The 18,631-nt window shown below is 50.7% G+C and overlaps 3 protein-coding genes across 5 annotated transcripts; all 3 read right to left on the reverse strand.

Moving 5' to 3' along the window:
• Positions 1 to 281: 281 nt before the first annotated feature.
• ltc4s (leukotriene C4 synthase) lies at positions 282 to 2,240 on the reverse strand. The gene is made up of 5 exons (XM_003978114.3): positions 2,037 to 2,240; positions 1,706 to 1,805; positions 1,447 to 1,517; positions 1,294 to 1,375; positions 282 to 772 (listed from the first exon to the last, which is right to left on the reverse strand). The coding sequence occupies exons 1-5, from the start codon at positions 2,092 to 2,094 to the stop codon at positions 589 to 591; spliced, it is 495 nt and encodes a 164-aa protein (XP_003978163.2). The 5' UTR covers positions 2,095 to 2,240; the 3' UTR covers positions 282 to 588.
• A 67-nt stretch (positions 2,241 to 2,307) lies between these two features.
• Positions 2,308 to 14,206, reverse strand: maml1 (mastermind-like transcriptional coactivator 1). Of its 2 annotated transcripts, none has more exons than XM_029847031.1 (6): positions 13,852 to 14,206; positions 12,650 to 13,150; positions 6,759 to 8,147; positions 5,094 to 5,297; positions 4,886 to 5,006; positions 2,308 to 4,613 (listed from the first exon to the last, which is right to left on the reverse strand). In XM_029847031.1, exons 2-6 carry the CDS (start codon positions 12,977 to 12,979, stop codon positions 3,586 to 3,588), a joined length of 3,072 nt encoding a protein of 1,023 aa, XP_029702891.1. In that variant the 5' UTR covers positions 12,980 to 13,150; positions 13,852 to 14,206; the 3' UTR covers positions 2,308 to 3,585. The 2 variants fall into 2 exon arrangements, with proteins under 2 accessions (XP_029702891.1, XP_011617727.2); XM_011619425.2 differs by having other exon boundaries at positions 5,094 to 5,300.
• A 1,784-nt stretch (positions 14,207 to 15,990) lies between these two features.
• On the reverse strand, positions 15,991 to 18,579 carry tstd2 (thiosulfate sulfurtransferase like domain containing 2). Of its 2 annotated transcripts, none has more exons than XM_003978112.3 (9): positions 18,295 to 18,579; positions 17,913 to 18,199; positions 17,717 to 17,825; positions 17,520 to 17,639; positions 17,306 to 17,411; positions 17,062 to 17,186; positions 16,817 to 16,975; positions 16,598 to 16,736; positions 15,991 to 16,512 (listed from the first exon to the last, which is right to left on the reverse strand). In XM_003978112.3, exons 1-9 carry the CDS (start codon positions 18,418 to 18,420, stop codon positions 16,295 to 16,297), a joined length of 1,389 nt encoding a protein of 462 aa, XP_003978161.2. In that variant the 5' UTR covers positions 18,421 to 18,579; the 3' UTR covers positions 15,991 to 16,294. The 2 variants fall into 2 exon arrangements, with proteins under 2 accessions (XP_003978161.2, XP_011617725.2); XM_011619423.2 differs by having other exon boundaries at positions 18,285 to 18,424.
• Between the last annotated feature and the right edge of the window lie 52 nt (positions 18,580 to 18,631).

Consider the following 18,631-nt stretch of genomic DNA (forward strand, 5'->3'; position numbering starts at 1 on the left):
CAGGTAACTACGCTGGGAAACTGTCCAGATGCTTTTGTTGAGTGTTTATGGCTTAAATGTGTGACGTCACACAGCTGCTGCTGGATGGAAAATTATTCTCAAAACAGCTGCTGCTAAAAATACACACAAATTCACATTCCGTTCTCAGAAGAGTGTGTGTGTGTGTGTGTACGCTGTAATTCTCGATACACACTCAGTCTAAACTGCTGCTGAGCTCAGTGTGCTGTGAGAGAATCCAGACATTTTACCCATAATGCACCACGGTGAGAGATTTGGACCAGTGACACATTTCATAGTTTATTTTTTCTCCTTTAAACATTTTAATGTAACTTTAATCTGAGTTGGTGCCTTTTGGACAGAAATATCTTTTAACACAGGTGTTAATGGATGACCTGTGAAAAAAAGGCAACGATTAACCAATGATTTTTAATTTTTTTTTGCCAAATGCCACCAAGTTAAAACATTTTTTGTTTCATTTCTAAAATTATTAATTCCGCCTTTTCTTTGATATCACATGAACCACCGCCGCCTGGTGGAATAAAGTGGTACTGCACTTAAGTTGGTCACATCAACAGATAAATATTGATCCTATTTTGGATCTTGTGCCACAGATGGAGGTTCCTCGGAATCCTTCAGCAAACTCAGGAGGCAAGAGAAATGCTCCAGAACATCCAGCTTCAGATACAAGCGGAGGAAGGCGAGGAGGACGCCGAGGCAGGAGGTTCCGAGCAGGATCCAGAGCAGCAGGGCGCTGAAGTACAACGGCAGCAGCCTGCAGCACGAGACAGACGGTCAGACCTCCCAGCAGCAGCATCTGCAGCGCACGTGCACTCCAACACGACGAGACTGCGTTAAAATGCATCGCTGATGATGCACTTCATCAATTTCCTCTGTCGTTTTTTTTAAATTCTCTGCTTTGTCTTCTTGTTGAGAATCTAGATGCACTCTTTAACGTGTCATGATACTTATACAACCCGATCAACAACCTTCTATCAATTTTCCTGTTTCGCGGATAAGCAAGTGCGCTTCCGCCGAGGTGCTTTTCAAAATAAAAGCGCGCGTCGTTAAACCGGCACCTGAACGCAACACCGTTTTAACGCTTATGGCTGGATGATGGGAGCACGGTTCACGGGCACTTACGTGCACGCGAGAGGACATTTGTGCTCCCATCCAGCAGCGCAGAATTAAATAAAGAAATAAATTAAAGAAAAAAAAATTAAAAATGAAAGAAATAAAGTCCCAAACTCGGACATTTTGGTTTGTCACCCCAACCAACGGGGGCTGATCTCCTACCGTTGCTGTGGCGACCGAGAGTAGCCTCTGAAGTAAGACAGGCGGGCGTAGAGGTAGAGGAGCCCGCAGGCAGACGCCAGACCTGCAACACAACACGCACGTGAGCGCTCGTCACTGCTCAGACGTGGTCGCCCAGGCCACCTCTTAGGTCACCTTGACTGAAGAAGAGTCCCGACAGCCACAAGACGGCCACGAAGATGGGGAAATACTCCGAGCAGTTGGCTCTGCGGGCACAAGTGGGGTTTAAATAGGGGGAAATGACGCAATCAAAGAGACCAAAGCGACTCCTGCTCATCGTTTTGTGCCGCCTGCTCGGACCAGCTTTGGGAAACGTGCACTCTGGGGGTTTTCCTCGTGCACGTGCGACAGTGAGACATCAAAGCAGAGTGACTGGTGCGGAGGTGCGACTGACTGAGCTCTGAAGACCCTCTCGAACTCCGCTGGTCCAGAGGTGGCGGGTGGACGCACAGAGAACTTCCTCCGGGCCGAGATCACCTGCAGACAGAAATGGGCTGCGTGCACGCGCGCGCGCACGCGCCCCGCTTTAATCGGACAGACCCTGGTCCACCTACGTCACCATTTTAACAGTGTGATCAGAGATCCAAACGCCTTCAGGAAGATTAGGAACTTTTAATTTGTCCAAACACTTCGAACTTAAATACTAAATAATTTTCTACATGAAAGAGTTTGTCGGCCGCTCTAACCCTCAGAATGGATTTATTTTTACCCAGCAGCCCTTTCACCTTGCTCCAGGATGCCCAGTATGGTGACGGCGGCGAGGACGGCGGTCTCCTCAAACATCTCGGCAGCAGGACGCCGGTCGGAGGGACGAGTGAGGCTCAGACACGTCTGACATCACACCAGGATCAGGAAACAGGGGTGGCGTAACCACAGGGGCGGGGCCACGAGGCGAGGCTGACGGGCGCCGTGGAAACGGCCAGCCACTCGTCCTCTCAATTGATAACAGACATTGTGGGTGGCATAAAACACACACACACACACACACGCCAGACGTGTTTCTAAATAACTATATTTACATAATACTCTTGTTTTACAGAGAACATATCAAAAGTATAAAATACTTACAAAACATCCGCTGCAATATATAAAAATAACATCTATCTTCTGCAGATCATTAGGAAAGGCATACATACAAAAAATATATTTATAGACATTTACAGTTGAAGCCCAGAACGCCTGGGGAGGCTGGAAGCTCAAAGATTCAGACGAGAGCAGGAAACAAAGCCCAAAGCCACGATTCAGCCGGATCCACACAACAAATAAACAACAAACTGGGTTCAGTACAGTAGACAAGAACCGGCTCAAGGTTCCACCTGTTCACAGAGCCACCTCAGGAGAGCAGAAAGTGGTTCTGGGAGAACCGCGGAGGAACCACGCTCACGTTACCTAACAGGAAGTACTTCAACACTGAGAATCAGAGAGAAACTATCGCAACGGGTTCCCTCTGAATCGGACGTTCAGGCGGAACCACACCGGCCCGAACGCACTCCTTCACTGTGACCCCGAGGCTGAGACGGGTTTTCAGGACTTCAAACTGAAGCCCGGGCCAAAACGTGTCACTTCCTGTTTGCACTTCCTGTTTATAGTCCAGATTAGGATTAAAACCTTCGGGGAAAGGACGTCACATCTTAAATAAAACGCCTGGATTTGCTGCCTCTGGTGATGCTGAGAGGAAGGTTCAGATGAGCTCAGAACCCCAGAACCCCTGACCCGGAGCGTCGGTCTCCGAGGATGCTGCGTCCCCCCCGGACAGAACCTGTTGTGTCAAAATAAACCCAAATTTGACCTTTGGCTCATTTTTAACTCTTATCAGATCTGGAAGATGAGCCAGATGTGAGCAGCTGTTTGAGTTGGGACGATATCAAACACAAAAATAATAATAATAATAATAATAATAATCAGGGAACACAATGATTCTTCAGTGAGGACATTGTTTGTCAGACCGACCCTGTTGAGGAGCAGAGCTCAGGTCTGGAGTCAGTCTCAGCAGGTTTGATTCTGAAAGGACGACGGACCAAAATCGGGCTGTTTGGCAAAAACGTGGGATTAAAGGCAGGAAACCCAGTTCCTTGATTTCATTCTGAGGAGGAGTGAAGCCGCCCGTGATGGGGGGGGGCTGAAATGAGGCGACCCAACGGAGAGGGACCCGACACGACTGCTTCCTGTAGACGCCTCGTCGCCATGGCAGAACCTTCATGACCGAGGCGGCCATGGGGGGGGGGGGGTCGAGGCCCGTTTCTGAACAGGTGGGCGGGGCTTCCGGGCCGTGGGCTAATGGTGCGTGGCGAGCAGCTCGTCCAGGTCGCTCATCCAGTCCTGCGTGCTCTGGCCCTTCAGCAGGGAGTCCACCAGCTCGCTCTCCCCAGCAAAGCTCCCCGACGCGGCGTTGTAGCCAAAAGACACCTGCTGCTGCTGCTGGTTGGCTGTCCTGCTCACCTGGTAACCTTGGTTACACTGCAGCCCCTGGCGGCCGGTGCCCTGCGGCTGTCCGAACGCCGCCAGGTCCGGCAGGACGGCCTGGTTCTGATTGGCCTGTTGCTGCTGAGTCTGCTGCTGATTGGCCATGGGCTGGCCGAGGCCCTGCGAGGTGGGCGGAGCCCTCTGCTGCATCATCGGCTGCCCGGGGTTCAGGCTGCCCAGCGGACGCCCTGCGGCGTTGGTCACGAAGGGGGCGCCACCCTGCGGCATCTTGGGAATGCGGGGATGCTGCTGCAGGTGGAAGGAGTTGGGCGGGTTGCTGAAGGCGTTTGGTGGCAGGGCGGCGTTATTAGAGGGGGGCTGAGCGCTCATCTGCTGCTGCCACGCGCTGCTCTGCGGCGCCGCCATGCTGCCGGCCATGGCGCCCGGCAGGTTGGCCCCCATGTTGCTCTGCATGGCGCCCGGCAGGCGAGCAGCAGCCAGCTGTTGCTGCTTCAGCATGGCAACGTTGGGCTGGGCCTTCATGTGCTGCTGCTGGGCCAGGAGGTTCTGCCTGTAGGGGGCGCTCATGGCACCCAGGGGCTGCCGCTGGAGGCCGGCCTGCTGCGAGGGGTGCCCGGGGTGCCCGGGGTGGAGATTCATGTTGTTGTACAGCACCTGCTGCACGTCCACGCTGGCCCCGCCCCCTCCGCACGAGGACAGGCTGATGTCAGCTTGACTGACAGCAGTCGGTGGAGGAGCCACCCCCCCCGCGGGCCCGCCGGCCTGGCTCAGGTTCATTCCCAGCATGCCTTGGTTCTGCTGGAACATCCGTTGTGATCCAGGAGCGGCGCTTCCCATGGAGCCGATGGGCTGCGAGCTTCCCATTGGCTGAGAGGAAGCTGTGACGGGAAAAAACAATGAAAGCAAATTCAAAACAAACCCAACAAAGACGCTGTGTTAATTCTCCTTTCCTATTCAAATCGGAGGTCGGCAAAGCTCCGCGCTGCTGCACAAAGACACTCATCAAGGTTTATTTGGACACCAAAACCAGGGTTTGATCCACCATCAAAGGTGACCTTTTTCAGATTCGGTGCTGGTTTGGTGCTGGTTTGGACCTGAGGAGGACACACAGGTTCGCTTCACAGGGCTCTGTAACTTCCTCTTTTCCTACCTGTGAACTGGTTGACAGGCGTCTGTGAGAACGGGTTCTGATTGGTGGGCTGGTCCTGGTACTGTGGCGGCGGTCGGGTCAGATGTCTCTGCAGCTGCTGGTCTTGCTGACGCTGCTTCTCCTGCAGGGAAACGGAACATTTCTGTCAACAGGGAAATTCCAATTTGCATGCAGCGTATTCATAGATGTTCCCTAAAAGTGTAACTACCTGTTCAGCTATTAGCTGCTGCCTCTGGATGTACTGCTGCTGCTTCAGCGCCACCGCCTGGCTGTTCAGGTACGCTGCGTTGCCATGGTTAGCAGCCATGGCATTGGCCCCGGGCTGGACCGCCAGAGCGTTGCTTCCCGGCGTCGATGTCATGGCGTTGGTGGGGCCGGGGCCGTGTGGAGGAGCTGGGTATGAGTTCTGGTCCTGCTGGGGACAAAGATCAGGATCACAAGAGAAACCTCCCGAGGTGCAGCCGCTTCCAACAGGTCTCCTCCTGCTGTCGCCACTTTACCAGTAGTGGTGTGGAAATACCAGCTAAACTCACACAATACGTCGTCTAAAAAAGGAAACAAGTGCTCCTACAGTAACATCACTCAAAATGTCATTGACTATTTTTAATGTGGGTTTGTCAGGACATTTGTCATTTTTAATTCAAGACGTGTAAATTGCTACAGGTTGGTGTCCTGTGCTGCCCTCTGGTGTTTATCGGGTGTAAGAGCACATTCCCGGCAGTCATTTAGAATTTGCCATCACAATTATCTCTATACAATAATACCAAACTAAAGGTCTAATTATCTCTATACAATAATGCAAATGTCTAAAGCAACATGACATTTCCCCCAACTCAACCCTTTGTTAAATTAATCTTTTCCTTCCGTTTTAAATCATTCCTATTATGCAGGCGCCGCGACAACGAAGCAATAAACATTACAGTGACTTGATTAAACGGGGGGGGGGGGGGGGGGGGGGGTTATAGTGTTTCTGTGCGTCTGTGTCCAGAGCAGACGACAGTTTAAAGGGCCGAGAGGACAAACAGCAGCGTGAACGTGAGCGATGATAAACTGATGCAGGAACAAACTGTTCATCTGTGAAGGAAACCCACCAGCAGGATCAGCTATATTTAAATACACACAGACAGAATATGAAAGGCTGCTTTGTCATGGACCCCCCCCCACCACCACCCACCCCCAGAGAGCCTTGGCAACCAGCTGCTTCTCCCTCCCTCCCTCCACCTCCCTCTGTCTCCCTGCCTCCCTCCATCTCTGTCCCCCCCCCCCCTCTCTCTCTCACACACACACACACACACTCTCTCTCTCACACACACACACACACACACACACACTCCCCAGTGTGGGGCCACAGGCGAGCGGCTGAACAAAAGGCCTCTGCTGCAGACTCTCTGTGCTGGTTTTCATGTGCACCTGTTGGGCTGAGACCAGTTGAAGCCCAGTTAAATGTCGCTTCAGCCGAGTTGATGATTTGGAAATTCTTAACGAGTTATTCAGTCCTGATGTCTCGGCAGACGTGCGGGTAACTGAGGTGTGACACGTGCGGCGCCCTCGTCATCTCAGGCAGGTTCGACTGACCACCATCTTGAGCTACAACAACAACAGTAACAGGAAGTGACTCGCGGGCGCCGCAAAGCTGCGTTTGCGTCCCCAACAAGCCTCTTTGTTCCGGTGCCGGGGATGTGTGTCAGAGTGGACCCTTCAGCAGAACCTGCTGGGACGCTTCTAAGGTCCAGGAGCTTCCCCAGCAGCACCAAGAGCTGCCAGTGTTCACACATCACCCTCAAACTGTCCGTGAAGGACAGGAAGAACCAATAAAGTACCTCAGATAGCACCTGTGTGTGTGTGTGTGTGTGTGTGTGTGTGTGCGTGGTACCTGTGCATGTGGTATGTGTTGTCTGAAAGTCATATTCTTCTGTTTGATCTGCTGCTGCCGCAGCAGGTTGAGCAGGGCCGTCTTGTTCTGGTTCTGGGAGTTGGGGAGCCGGGGGGGTCCAGGTCCCGCCTCAAAGTGCGAAAGAGGTTTGGTGTTGTTATAGTTCAGCATGGCGGTGGAACCCTGAGCACCTGGGGCTGGCGGGTGGTTGAGAGGGGGGCCCGCTGTAGGGTGGCCCAGCAGGTTGTGGTGGCCCGGACCCCCTGGGTGTCCCGGACCCCCTGGGTGTCCCGGCATGTACCCCCCAGCTGCTGCTTTTGGGGATGCTTTGTTGGGCTGAGCAGGCATCAACAACTGCTTCTGTGCATTAGAGTTGAAGTCCTGTGGGTACATGGAAGGGCTTGTAGCCTTGTCCATTCCAAACGTGCCCCCCAGCGTGCCCTGAGGGGCATTAGCCATCTGGGGCCAGGCCGAGGGGTGGCCGTGGGGCACCTGGTTGTGGAATTTGTGCCCCGGTTGCTGCTGCTTGTGCTGCATCTGGCCGTGGAGGTGGTGGGCCCTCTGCTGCTGGGCAGCCAGCTGCTGGAGCTGCTGGGCTGGCGACAGGTCTTTGGGTCCTGGGGGGCCGGTAGGAAGGAGTTGGTTGGGTGGTGGCTGAAGCTGCCGAGGGGGAGGCGGTGGTTGGGGCGGGGGCAAAGCCGGGGACGAGGCGGAGGAGGTGGTGATGGGGGAGCTCGTGTGGTGAGGAGGAGGACCAGAGGAGGTGGACCTGACGTGGGGGGAGCCAGTCCTAGAGTCCTGTTCAAAGGCCACCGAGGCTGGGGAGAATTCGGACTTAACACTGTTCAGGTCGGCGGGGAGCAGGACCTGGGACGACTGGCCGCCCCCGCCCCCGCCCCCTGCTGCTGCGCCTGCCCCACCAACACTAGAGGCGTGGGCCATCTCCAGGGGGTCTTTGCGGTCCTCGAAGCCATCGTTGAGAATATCCTGAATGTCTTCATAGGCCACCGCGCAGTTGAGCTCCTCCATCAGCTCGGTCCACTCCTGCTCGTTCAGGTTCAGGTCCGGGAACAGGCTGTTGTTCCCACCTCCTGTTGGGGGCATGATGGGAAGGATGTCATCCGGCTCTTGCTTCATCTCCTTCCGGTGGAAGTCTGAGCTGGACTCCCGACCGCTCTCCTTTGACTCACTGGGGGGCCCGTGAGTGCCGTTGGAATTCAGCGAATCACTTATGCCCAACTTGGAGTCCAGTGGGGACCCATTGGTGGTACCGTTATCCAGACAGGCCTTCTTGTTGGGAGGGAACCCGTCGCTGAACCCGTTGACCGGATCTCTGCCTCCCAAGGGCGAACTGGCGCTCTCCAGCTTCCTTTTAACAGTCTCCTGCAGCTGGAGAAGGGAACACAAGAGCAGGGTTAATCATCTGGACCCGAGTGAAGCGTCACACAGAACCTGAAGCTAAAGGAATGCTGCTAACTTCAGCCACCAGGGGGAGATGTTCCACTAAGACGGGAGTTTTCACCCGGTCAGCGGAGGACATGAACTGGCATCACGCAACTCTTCCACGGCACATTTGGGCCGTCACTCACGGGACCTTTGAGTTTAGCTCATGGTGGTTGTAACAAGCTCACAGCATTGGTGCTGGTGCAGCCCACCCACTTCTCACCTCCCACTCCAGCGCTCCACACCCCCCCCAGTGACAAAGGAACCACACCACAGACACCTGCACCACGTCCACGCTCCTTCCACCCTGACAGTTCTTCACCTTCTCCATTAACACCAGTACACATCAGCATCCACCTTGGTTTTTATCTCCTGCATCATCAAAATAGTTTCCAAAAACTTTGCTGCCATTTTAAAACAAAACGGGAGGGACGGCAAGTAAAAATGCGCATGAAATGTGTGGCGATAAAGGTTCGACAAAACACAGATGGGCAGACAGAGAGTGGCGTGGGTGCCCTGAGGAAAGGGAAACTGCTGAGTCAGCCCGTTCTGAACCTGAAATACTGGTCCCCTCCTGCCCTCTTACTCACAGATGTTTGGAGAGGTGGTACAAAAGCACCGGGTTGAGGAGGAGCTCACGAACGACACCATCATGGTGGGACTTGAGCTCTCAAAGACAGCGGAGAAGATTGTACGGCCAGAAGATGCTTCTGGGTCTTTCTAGTCCTGACAGACATCCCATCAGAACACACAACACTTCCCTTTAATCACGAACGGCCCAAAGCATCAGTTACACGTCACTCCCCAACCTCCTGCGCCTGCATGACGAGCAACCCTGGAAACTCATCAGCTTTAAACCCGGAATCCTCAGCGAGCAGCATCAGTGGCGTCGGCCCGCGCCCGCGCCTGGCAGCGCCTGCAAGGCAAGGGAAAGGGAAAAGGCCACCTCGCCAAATAAAGACGCGTTCCAGGGGAATCGATGAAATGAGACGCATGAACACAAGTGTGTTCTTCTTTATTTTGAATCCTTCTTCTTTTGTGGCTGTTTTGTACTCTACAGGGTGGGAATCTCATGGGATCAGACGTGGATTCCTTCAGGACTGAGAAACATCGTTTTCAGCTGCCCGCCGGAGCTGCGGGATGGGGGGGGGGCAACGTTCCGAAAGGGATTCCAAGTGTGCCGAGTATGTTACCGACAGTCTGTTGCTCCGGTTGGCCAGGGGATCGACGCCACTGACAGGTCACACTCTCCACAAGGCTCAGACCCGTCATCATTAGAACCCCGATGCTGAGGCCCGACCCCCGTCCAACCAGGTACGCGTGGGTTCGAGCAGCGTTCTGAGCCCTTCTGCAGTAATTATTCCGTTCATGGGGAGCTCATGCTCACCTCTGTCGTGGCCTGGACGCACACTGAGCTGGCTGGTTAGCCACCAGCGCTAACGCCGTGCTATGCTTCAGCTAGCTCAATGCAGCCTAATTCACATGACAAACGTCACCGGTGCGCCACCGCTGTCTTGGCTGTGTGCGTACTCTGATAGAGGCTTTTTACCCGTTGGATTTTGCATTCTAATGTGTCTGGAATTTGCCTTTGACTGTAATAAAGGGATTTATTGCTGCGTGATTTCTGTTCCTCCTTTTAAAACCGGGCCAGAAAAGAGCCGACGGCCCAAACCAGGCGTTTAAGGGAGCGTTCAGTGTCACAGCTGTGTTTACATGCTAACAGCGTCACCAGAGTCCGGGACCGTCTCGCTACGATGACCCGCCCGGTGGACCAAACGTTGTTCATCCAGAAATAACAGAATCATTATTTAGAGGGTGAATAGATGCAGCTTCTCTAGAGTAGCAGATATACCAAAAATTCAAGCACCAAAAAAGGCTTTTTTTGGTGAAAGTTGTTGTTCTAAAGTGAATTTTACAGCCTGCTCATGGTTCCACGAGATAAAATGACAAGACTGTTGTTCAGGAGACACAGAGCTTCTGTTATCATCCTTCAAGTCTGCATATTTCACATTACAATCAAGCCATCCAATAAATAAGGACTTCTAAATATCTTCACTCCAGGACTTTTGGCTACTGCTTAGCCACAAAAATGCTAAACATCTGCTGGGTTTACATCAGCAGCTTATCGCGGGCCCAATGTTTTAGCAGGACTATTTGGTTTCTTTTGTTAGCGCTGCAATCTGACATATTTCAACCGTCTCGTAAACTCCCAACACGCAGCTGATGTCAGCAAAATATAAGCTACATGTATATAAACGGTGAATTGATCAGTGAGAAGTTCATATGTTTCCTTTGTCAGCAGTAACCAGAAACCTAAACGCTTTTGGTTCTGTGAAAATTACTGTGAAAACTTTTTTCATCCTTGTGGTTTAGCTGGACCAAGTCTCACCGGTTCAGTGGACCGGTTCAGTGGACCGGTTCAGTGGCCTCAACATCACCTACTCAAAGGGCCAACGGCTACGGTGTGTAGGTGATCCGGCTCCGTCACCTCCAGTGTTGCCTGCTGGTACGTTTCCTGTATGTAATCAGGCCCACACAAAGGTGCTGAGTCAGCAGTGAGGGGGCGGTGGGGGTTTCTGCTCAGACTGAGTCATCACTCAGGACTCCAGGCAGCGTTCCTCGGCGAGAACCGCTCCGAATCAGGGACACAACCACGTTTCAACCATCCGCGTCTACAAAAACGAGCCGTCTGAGCTATTCAAGCAGGAGGGTGAAACACAACTGGACGCAAGCGACTCGACTCAAATGGGGCTTTAGGACTGACCCGTCTCGGGTGTTGGACACAGATGTTAGAAGCAGAAGAACCCCCCCTAAGCTGCTGTGTTGTAAGCTCACATCCTGGAAAGGCGCCACTCCTATCCAGTGTCCAAAGGATGCCTCATCTCCTCGCAGTGACACCGTCTTCACACGTGTCAGAGTCTGTGAAATCTGGCACGAGCTCGCTAACCACCGCCCGAGCGACAGGAAGCTAACCGCTGCACTGCCCGTGGAAAAGGGAGGACCCAGTCAGGAAAGGGACGAACGGGGCGAGGGTGTGAGGCCCGTTGGCCCAACCAGTTGAAGACCCGCTCCAGGGGGAAGCGTTTGGACTCTGTCAACGGTCTGGTCTCCGTGGGCGGCGAGGTGGTACCGAGGAACGCCGGTGCTGCTAACTGTGCCAGGCGTGGATGTGCTGCCTCAACAGGCCGACCAGCGGAGACGCATTTGTTCTGCCAAGAACCGAGACCGCCCTGAACGTTCCGCTGAGCATCGCCATCTACTGGCCCGGCATGCTCGCTACAGCCGCCATCCACGTCGACGGGCATCTTTTACTGGCGTCGCCATGTGGACACAGTACAAGCAAAGCGAAATCGTTTTTTTTTATTTCTGGTGACAACGGTTTGTAACCTTGTGAAAAGAACTGGACGTATGAATCATCTCCATTACACAAAACACCACAAAACACACCACAAGTGAGGAGCTAACGCGTCTCAGAAGAGAAAAGGACCGATTCAAATGTTGCTGAGGAGCAAGAATGAAGATAGTGGATGGAAATGTTAAACCCCCCCCAATCAGGCTGCAGACTCAGACAGATACAGGACACCTGTGGAGATGCTGGTTGTGAGCAGGCGACAACAGTCCAGGACAATTAGCATCTTTTCAAATTTACCAGCGTGATCAGGGCAGAACCACAAACAATACAGGATCTGTTGTAGTCTAAGGATGTAAAGCAGAGGAATGAAGTTACAAGATGATGTCGTTTGGAGCCGTTTTAGCCTTTATTCCTCAGCACCAGTGCTGCAGGTCTCTGCGTGGTGGTGGTGGTGGTGGTGGGGGGGGCTGCGTCTTCATTTCAGTGCGCTCGTTCCACATTTTATATGATGCACAAATCTTAACAGGGTGATGGATTTCTGTGGTGATCGAGCACGAGCTCTGCTTTGTATTTACAGGACTTGTGTTTGCATAGAAAATGAGTGATTGCTGTTATTTGGCAATCTGTGCGCCGCCTTAACGGGCTGCTACTAATCCCCAAACTTTTCAAATCCTCATAAGTCATTTGTTCGCTCCCTGGAACTGGGCTGTTTTCCCTGCACGACAGCAGGAAATGAAACGGAAACATGCAAGAGGAAATGCACGGTGGACGGGGAACCAGAAACAACTGCTGCAGTTGCTGTGGACTCTACACAGGAAAGGTACACGTGGTTGTGCACAGGGGTCCGGATCTTAGTGCAGAAGAAAAACCCTCCTCAAACTATCACTTTAGACCCGTTTCTGCCAACTAAAGCAGCATGATGTCATAATGGGAGAAGCTGCTTCGCGTAGATTTAGATGGAAACTGCCGTGTCAACAAAGCCAGAGTAAAACAGGACGTAGTTACTTCATGTTCTTGCGGCGACCAGCTGACGAAGCTCTCTGAAAACGTCAGCACACCATCTGCATCACCTGCCCGGTTCCGGCGGCCCACTTACCGCGATGAGGGTGCTGTTCCGGCTCTGCTCGGCCGCCGTGCCCCCGCCGTCCTCCGCGCCGCCGCCGCCGCCCCCGCTGCCCGGACCCCTCTGGACGGCCTGCTCCCCGCTGGGCTGGGGCTGCCGGTGCTTGCTGGAGCGCTTGGCCTTGGTCTGCAGGCACCGCTGGTGCAGCGCGAAGGTCTGCTGCCGCTCCAGCTCCAGCCGCTCCAGCGTCGCGCTTTCGTAGCGGTTCTCGCAGCTGTTGTGATGCTGCCGGAAGAGCTCGATCCTCCGGCGGAGCCTCTCCATCACCGCGCTGTGTCGCGGCGTAACGAAATCCGCCATCATCAATCAAGATTTGCAGTAAACTCCCAGCTCAGGTTTCGTCCATAAAACGCTGAATTTGCCTCTTTTCTCTCGGGCGTCTGTTTACCCCCTCTGCCTTTACAAAGACTCCTGGTCTGGCTCCATGGAGGCGACCTTTGTCTTGCTAATGGCCTTCACTCGCAGCCGCACTCACTGTTAAATAAAGGGAAATAAAGGGTTTTAAACACCTAAGAGCAGCCCTTCTTAATGTTACAAACCCAAAGGAAAGCCAGAAGCTAAAGTAGCCCCGACGCCGAACAGGTCGCTCGACTACTGGAAGTAGTGTTACTGGAGTCTTACAAGAGCCACATTCCACCCGAGTTTAACCCCCAAAATACACACTCGATTCATCCCTACGATGCAAAACCAATAAACATCGGTCAACTGTGCGGAAGAGATGGACATGTACATGTTTAAACTGTTTAATTTAATGAATCGATGTGCTCAAAAGTCAAAGAGGATGAAACTTGCACTATGGTAACTTAGGTTAGCGCATTCCTCCACTAAAAATCAAATTTAGAGCGTCGACAAAAACCCTCACAAACTGCACTAGCAGTCAATACAGTGTTTGTTTTTAAGCTACCACAACTGCTGACTGTATATCACTTTCTTTGTCATCGATAAAAATTAGACAACCGCGAACCATCCTAACAAGTTGTCCAAAACTTACATCGCTCATGTATTAATAGTTAGCTCGGCTAGAACCAAATGAGCTAGCTGGCTAACAACTTGTCTTTTCAGAAAGTTTGTGGCAATTAAACAGCTCGTAAATGTTGTTAAAGCTAGCAACAATGTTAGACACACACACGACCGGACCGTTCACAAAACCAAAGTTCTGTTTTAAATCTACTTACTGCCGGATTGTTGCTGTCTGTTCTTCCTTCAGCATCTGTCTTAACAGCTGATCCCCCACCTCCGCGTAGCCGCTTTATGCTAAACTATTGAGTGGACGGACCAACGTGAGCTCGCCTAGCTGGCTAGCAACGTAGCTCGCTGGCTAGCCCGAAATACTCATATAAAACACCATGTTTAAAATATAGCTCCTCTGGCATCTCGGCACCCTTGGTGGAGCCTAAGTGGGTGTGGGGTCGTTTTAGAGGAAAAAACGAATGATACAGCAAAATCAGGCGAAGGCAATCTCAGTGTGTTGTTTCTATTGTTTTCCAGTGGACAGGTAGGTCTAGGCCGCCATTTTGGAACTTTCTCTTTTTTTCTCCATCGGCGGCAGCAGGAATGTCCTTGGCCCCGCCCCACGGGTGATTGACAACAGGAGCAGCCAATGAGCAGCGGGATCACGAGGAGGCGCCAATGCCGATTGGACAGCGCGTCGACAGGAAATTAAAATCGATCGCTCATCAATATTTTTAATGTTGCGTATCAGATTTATAATGCCAGTAAGGAGGGACACACAGTTGCTGTGAAAGTATTTCTGCCTTCTTTCCAGTTCAAATTCAAGTCTAAATTTCTGGAAATATTTTCCTATATTCAATCAATCAATCTTTATTTATCAGCGTCTGTTACAATCGAAATTGTTTCTAGGCGCTTTCCAGAATCCCAGGGCCTGAGCCCCAACAAGCAACAGTGGCAGGAAAAACTCCCCTTTAACAGGAAGAAACCTTGAGCAGGACCAGGCTCATGTAGGGGGACCCTCCTGCTGATGGGGGGGCTGGGTAGAGAGAGAAGGGGGGAGGAGACGAGTGGAGAGGAGGGAAGAAGAAGTGAAGAAGCTCATGAAGTCTTCACCACTAAGGGAAGAAGGGATACGTGGATCTAAAACACTGTGACTCTTGGTTAATTTGGCCACAGTGCTGAAAAGAAACCTGGGGTTGCTCTTATTTTCCTCAATCAAAGAAGAAAAATAAGCTGTTCTAGCCTTGCGAAGGGCCTTTTTGTAAACTAATAGACAGTCTTTCCAGGCTACATGATAGCTGTCTATTTTACAAGAATACCACTTCCTTTCCAGTCTTCGCACTTTCTGCTTGAGGGTCATGATGTGTGAATTATACCAGGGGCCACATCTCCTCTGATTTCCTATTTTCTTTTTCAGGGGCCAACAGAATCAAGCGTGATTCTCAGCGAGGTTGCTGCACCTTCAGCAATAGAGTCGACCTCAGCAGGGCTAAGATTATAATGATTGATCCCTGGGGAAACACACGGTGGTCCTGGGATCAACGCAGGATCCTGATTAGCTGCTCAACTTCTGCTGTCATTATTTAAATATAATGAGTTTTTTAGTGTAACGTCACAGAGATCAGCATAATTCTAAAGTGCCAAATTTTCTCAATGAATATGTAACGTTTATTGATTCCGAAGTATTTACAGTAATTAAAAAAGTAGTGTATAAAGGTAAACAAAGGTAAAGAAAATGGAATGGTTTGACCACTGACTGTCATTTTCTCACATTTCACTGATCACAGTGTTGTTCATAAAAACAACCTGGGTCAGTTTAACTGTTCAACACAGTCCAAACTTTATGGTGACAGACTCTTTTGAGACATTTTATTACTTTCTTTATTCCTTTACATGCTAGAACATCACATTTCCACTAGTTCTAACACTGCAGGTTGAAGCTACATCAACTAAAGCTCTTGAATGAATCGAAGAACCAGGATTCTTATATCGTGATTTTGGTGACCACGAGCGCCTTTGACCAAATCCCTTTTCCTTTGCTGCCATCTCATTTATCACGTTTGACTCACACGAGCAGGGTTGCTGGTTTGAAACCAGCGCCAAAGATTCACCAACATGATGAGCTTCACATCCTGAGGGCGGCAGGACGGTCTCACCCTGGTTTCCAACTCTAGCCGAGACCCAGCCAGCCCGAAACACCCAAACACTAATAACATGTAACACAATATCTTGAGCACATTATCCAGCTGTTGAACAGCAGCTCCTCCACTGATATCAGTCCAGAAAAGGTGCAATAGCAGCAGCTTCTCAGACTAGATGTCCAAGTTGGGAATCTGCTTCATGTGGGGAAATAACCTGTTTGGTCAGCTTCATTCCTGATTTATTGATTCATCAAACGACAAAGCCGCAGCATTTAAAAACATTTTTTTTGAAAAAAGTTTTTACAAATACAATTACATCATACAAATTTTCTAAATAATCCAGACATTCAAGTTCTCAAATTCACAGTGACTTTTTTGAGTAAAATCATTAAAAAAAACATCCTAAAAATCTGTGATAATTACACTGAGATCTAAAAGGCTTCTTTAAAATGCACTTCAGAACCTGTTCACACCATCTCTTTTGTACTCTGATAAATGCTCCTCAGTCTGTGTTGAGACAGTGAAACTACACATCTTGAGGAATTCTTGGACGCCCGCTGGTGCACTCGCACTCCTCTCTGCGACTGAGAGTGTGCTCGCTGCCCCGCCCTTTGCTCTGACACGTGGGGCAGCAGCCAGTGTGCCCCTCCTGCCTGCAGCTGGGACAGGACAGAACCAGCTGGCAGCAGAATCTGGTGGAACACACCTCATACTGGTCCCAGGGACAATGACAGTACCTGCAGCCTGGACCCAATCAGGGAAAGATGGTGTTTAATAATGACAGCCTTCTTCTTGGTGCTGGACATGCAGATAAAGCTCAAATCCTAACCTGAGATGACATCATCATTGGAAGAAATGGAAAAACGTTCATCAAACACAAACAGTTTTCCCCGGTAGAAACCGTCAGGGAAACGCTCCAGATACTTGTGGATTCCACCTTTCAGCTGGTAAACATCTTTACACACTTCCTACGTGTGGTACAGTGAATAAGGAGAGGTTAAGAGCAACAACATCAGCTTGAGTTCATGCTGTAAAGATGCCCGTTTACTTTAGAGATGAGGTAGGCAGACGCGCGCTCACAGCGGATCCCTCCAGTACAGTACATTAACACTTTCTTGTCTCTGAACAGGTCCAAGTTCTGGTCAACATAATCCGGGAAGTAGCTGAATTTCCGGATGTTTGGGGCCAGGCACTGTGTGAACTGTCCCTGGGAGGAGAAATAAATCACATTCTGGCAGCATGCTATTGTTGTGGAACCATCATATGGAGCAGCACATCAAAGCCTGAACTTACAATTTTACTCTCATAAAAGTTCCGGCAGTCTAACAAGACGGTGTCACTCTCGGACGGCGTCACGCTCCCCTTCGCCACTAGGGCTTCCACCTCTTTATGGAACTCCTCTGGCTCCAGATGAGCTCCTGCAGGGTTACAAATAAATCAATCACATCAACTAATAACAGCACACCTACGAGAATGACAGAAAAAAACTGGACAAACAGCATCAGCATCGCTGACAAATGATTAAAAGAAAACACACCTGCCAGTTGATAGGAAAGAACAGCAGGATCCACTCCCATTGGTACGATCTCTTTATAGACGCCGACCCTGAGGTCTGGGAAACATTTGGCACCACCATCACTCGTCTAAACAAAACACAGAATCAATCACACGAATGACGTGTAAAAATAACTCCCGCTGTTATTAAAGCCCCGTTTCTACCATCTGAGACGTTTGGTTTTCCTCTGACAAACCTTAAAATCCTCTTTATCCAATCTGAAGACAGGGTGTGAACACATGGCCTCTATGTAAAGCTGAGTGGCCACGTCGGTGCCACCAACAGTTCCATTGATGCCTTCAGTTGCCACCCTCACCTGCGATGGACGACACAGCTCAAAGAAGTCACACACATTTTGAAACATGCCCACTTTGAAGGAGAGAAATGATCCACCTTGCCAGTTAAGTGAAGCTTCTCACAGAGAGCTTTCTGCCACGAACAGATAACATTTGGATCCTCCACATGACAGTAGTGATAATAGAGGAGCACTTTCCCTGGACCCCTGAAAGAGAAGCAGTGCAGGAGATTTAGTTAAATCACCTCAAAACAGTTAAATGACCTGGGTGACAAACTGGACTCAGATAGATACAGGTGCAGTTGCTGTTCAGGGATGTGTCCAGTTTCAGGTATCCAGGCAGAAATATCCACCGACTGCACCTTCAGCTCCATCAGCTGCTGACCTTCAGAGTCTTCTTCGATCCTCTTTAACAGACGCTCGTATGTCGCCGTCATGAGCTGCTGTATTTCTGAATGGTGCATCCTGGCTACGTGTTTGTGAATGGCAGAGTGGTCCATGAAGGTCTGGCTGCAGCAGCACCAGAAGGTTCCCTCCTGACGACTGCTGTCTCGTTTTGATGCAACAAAGGCAGCAAATGACTGCAAACGAAAAAAAAACTGATTGGTAATTTTGCATTGCTTCTATTATTGCACTTCTGAAATGGTAACAATTTTAGAGACGAACCTCAACTCACCTTTCTTCTACATAAATTGTAATACCTCCTCTGTGGGGCAGAAAGTTGTTTCTCCCGTTTCAACTCACTCGATATTGAACTCTCCAGCTCCCAGTCCAAGAACAACTCTTCAGGATCCTCGGCCATTTTCAACCTCTTACCACTGAACAAAACAAAACAAAACAGCGCCTAAAGTTCTAACACAGCCAAATTACAATAAACCATATTAAACACGACAATTTACAGTCAATTCAGTTTGTTTTCCGGATTATCGCAAACCGTGGCAGAAAGGAATAACGGCAACACGGACCCTCAAAAAAGGCGCACCTTCCGGTTGAACTCTGGCCGCCCCGGAAGC

Source organism: Takifugu rubripes, chromosome 14, assembly GCF_901000725.2.
Source record: "Takifugu rubripes chromosome 14, fTakRub1.2, whole genome shotgun sequence".
NCBI lineage: Eukaryota > Metazoa > Chordata > Actinopteri > Tetraodontiformes > Tetraodontidae > Takifugu > Takifugu rubripes.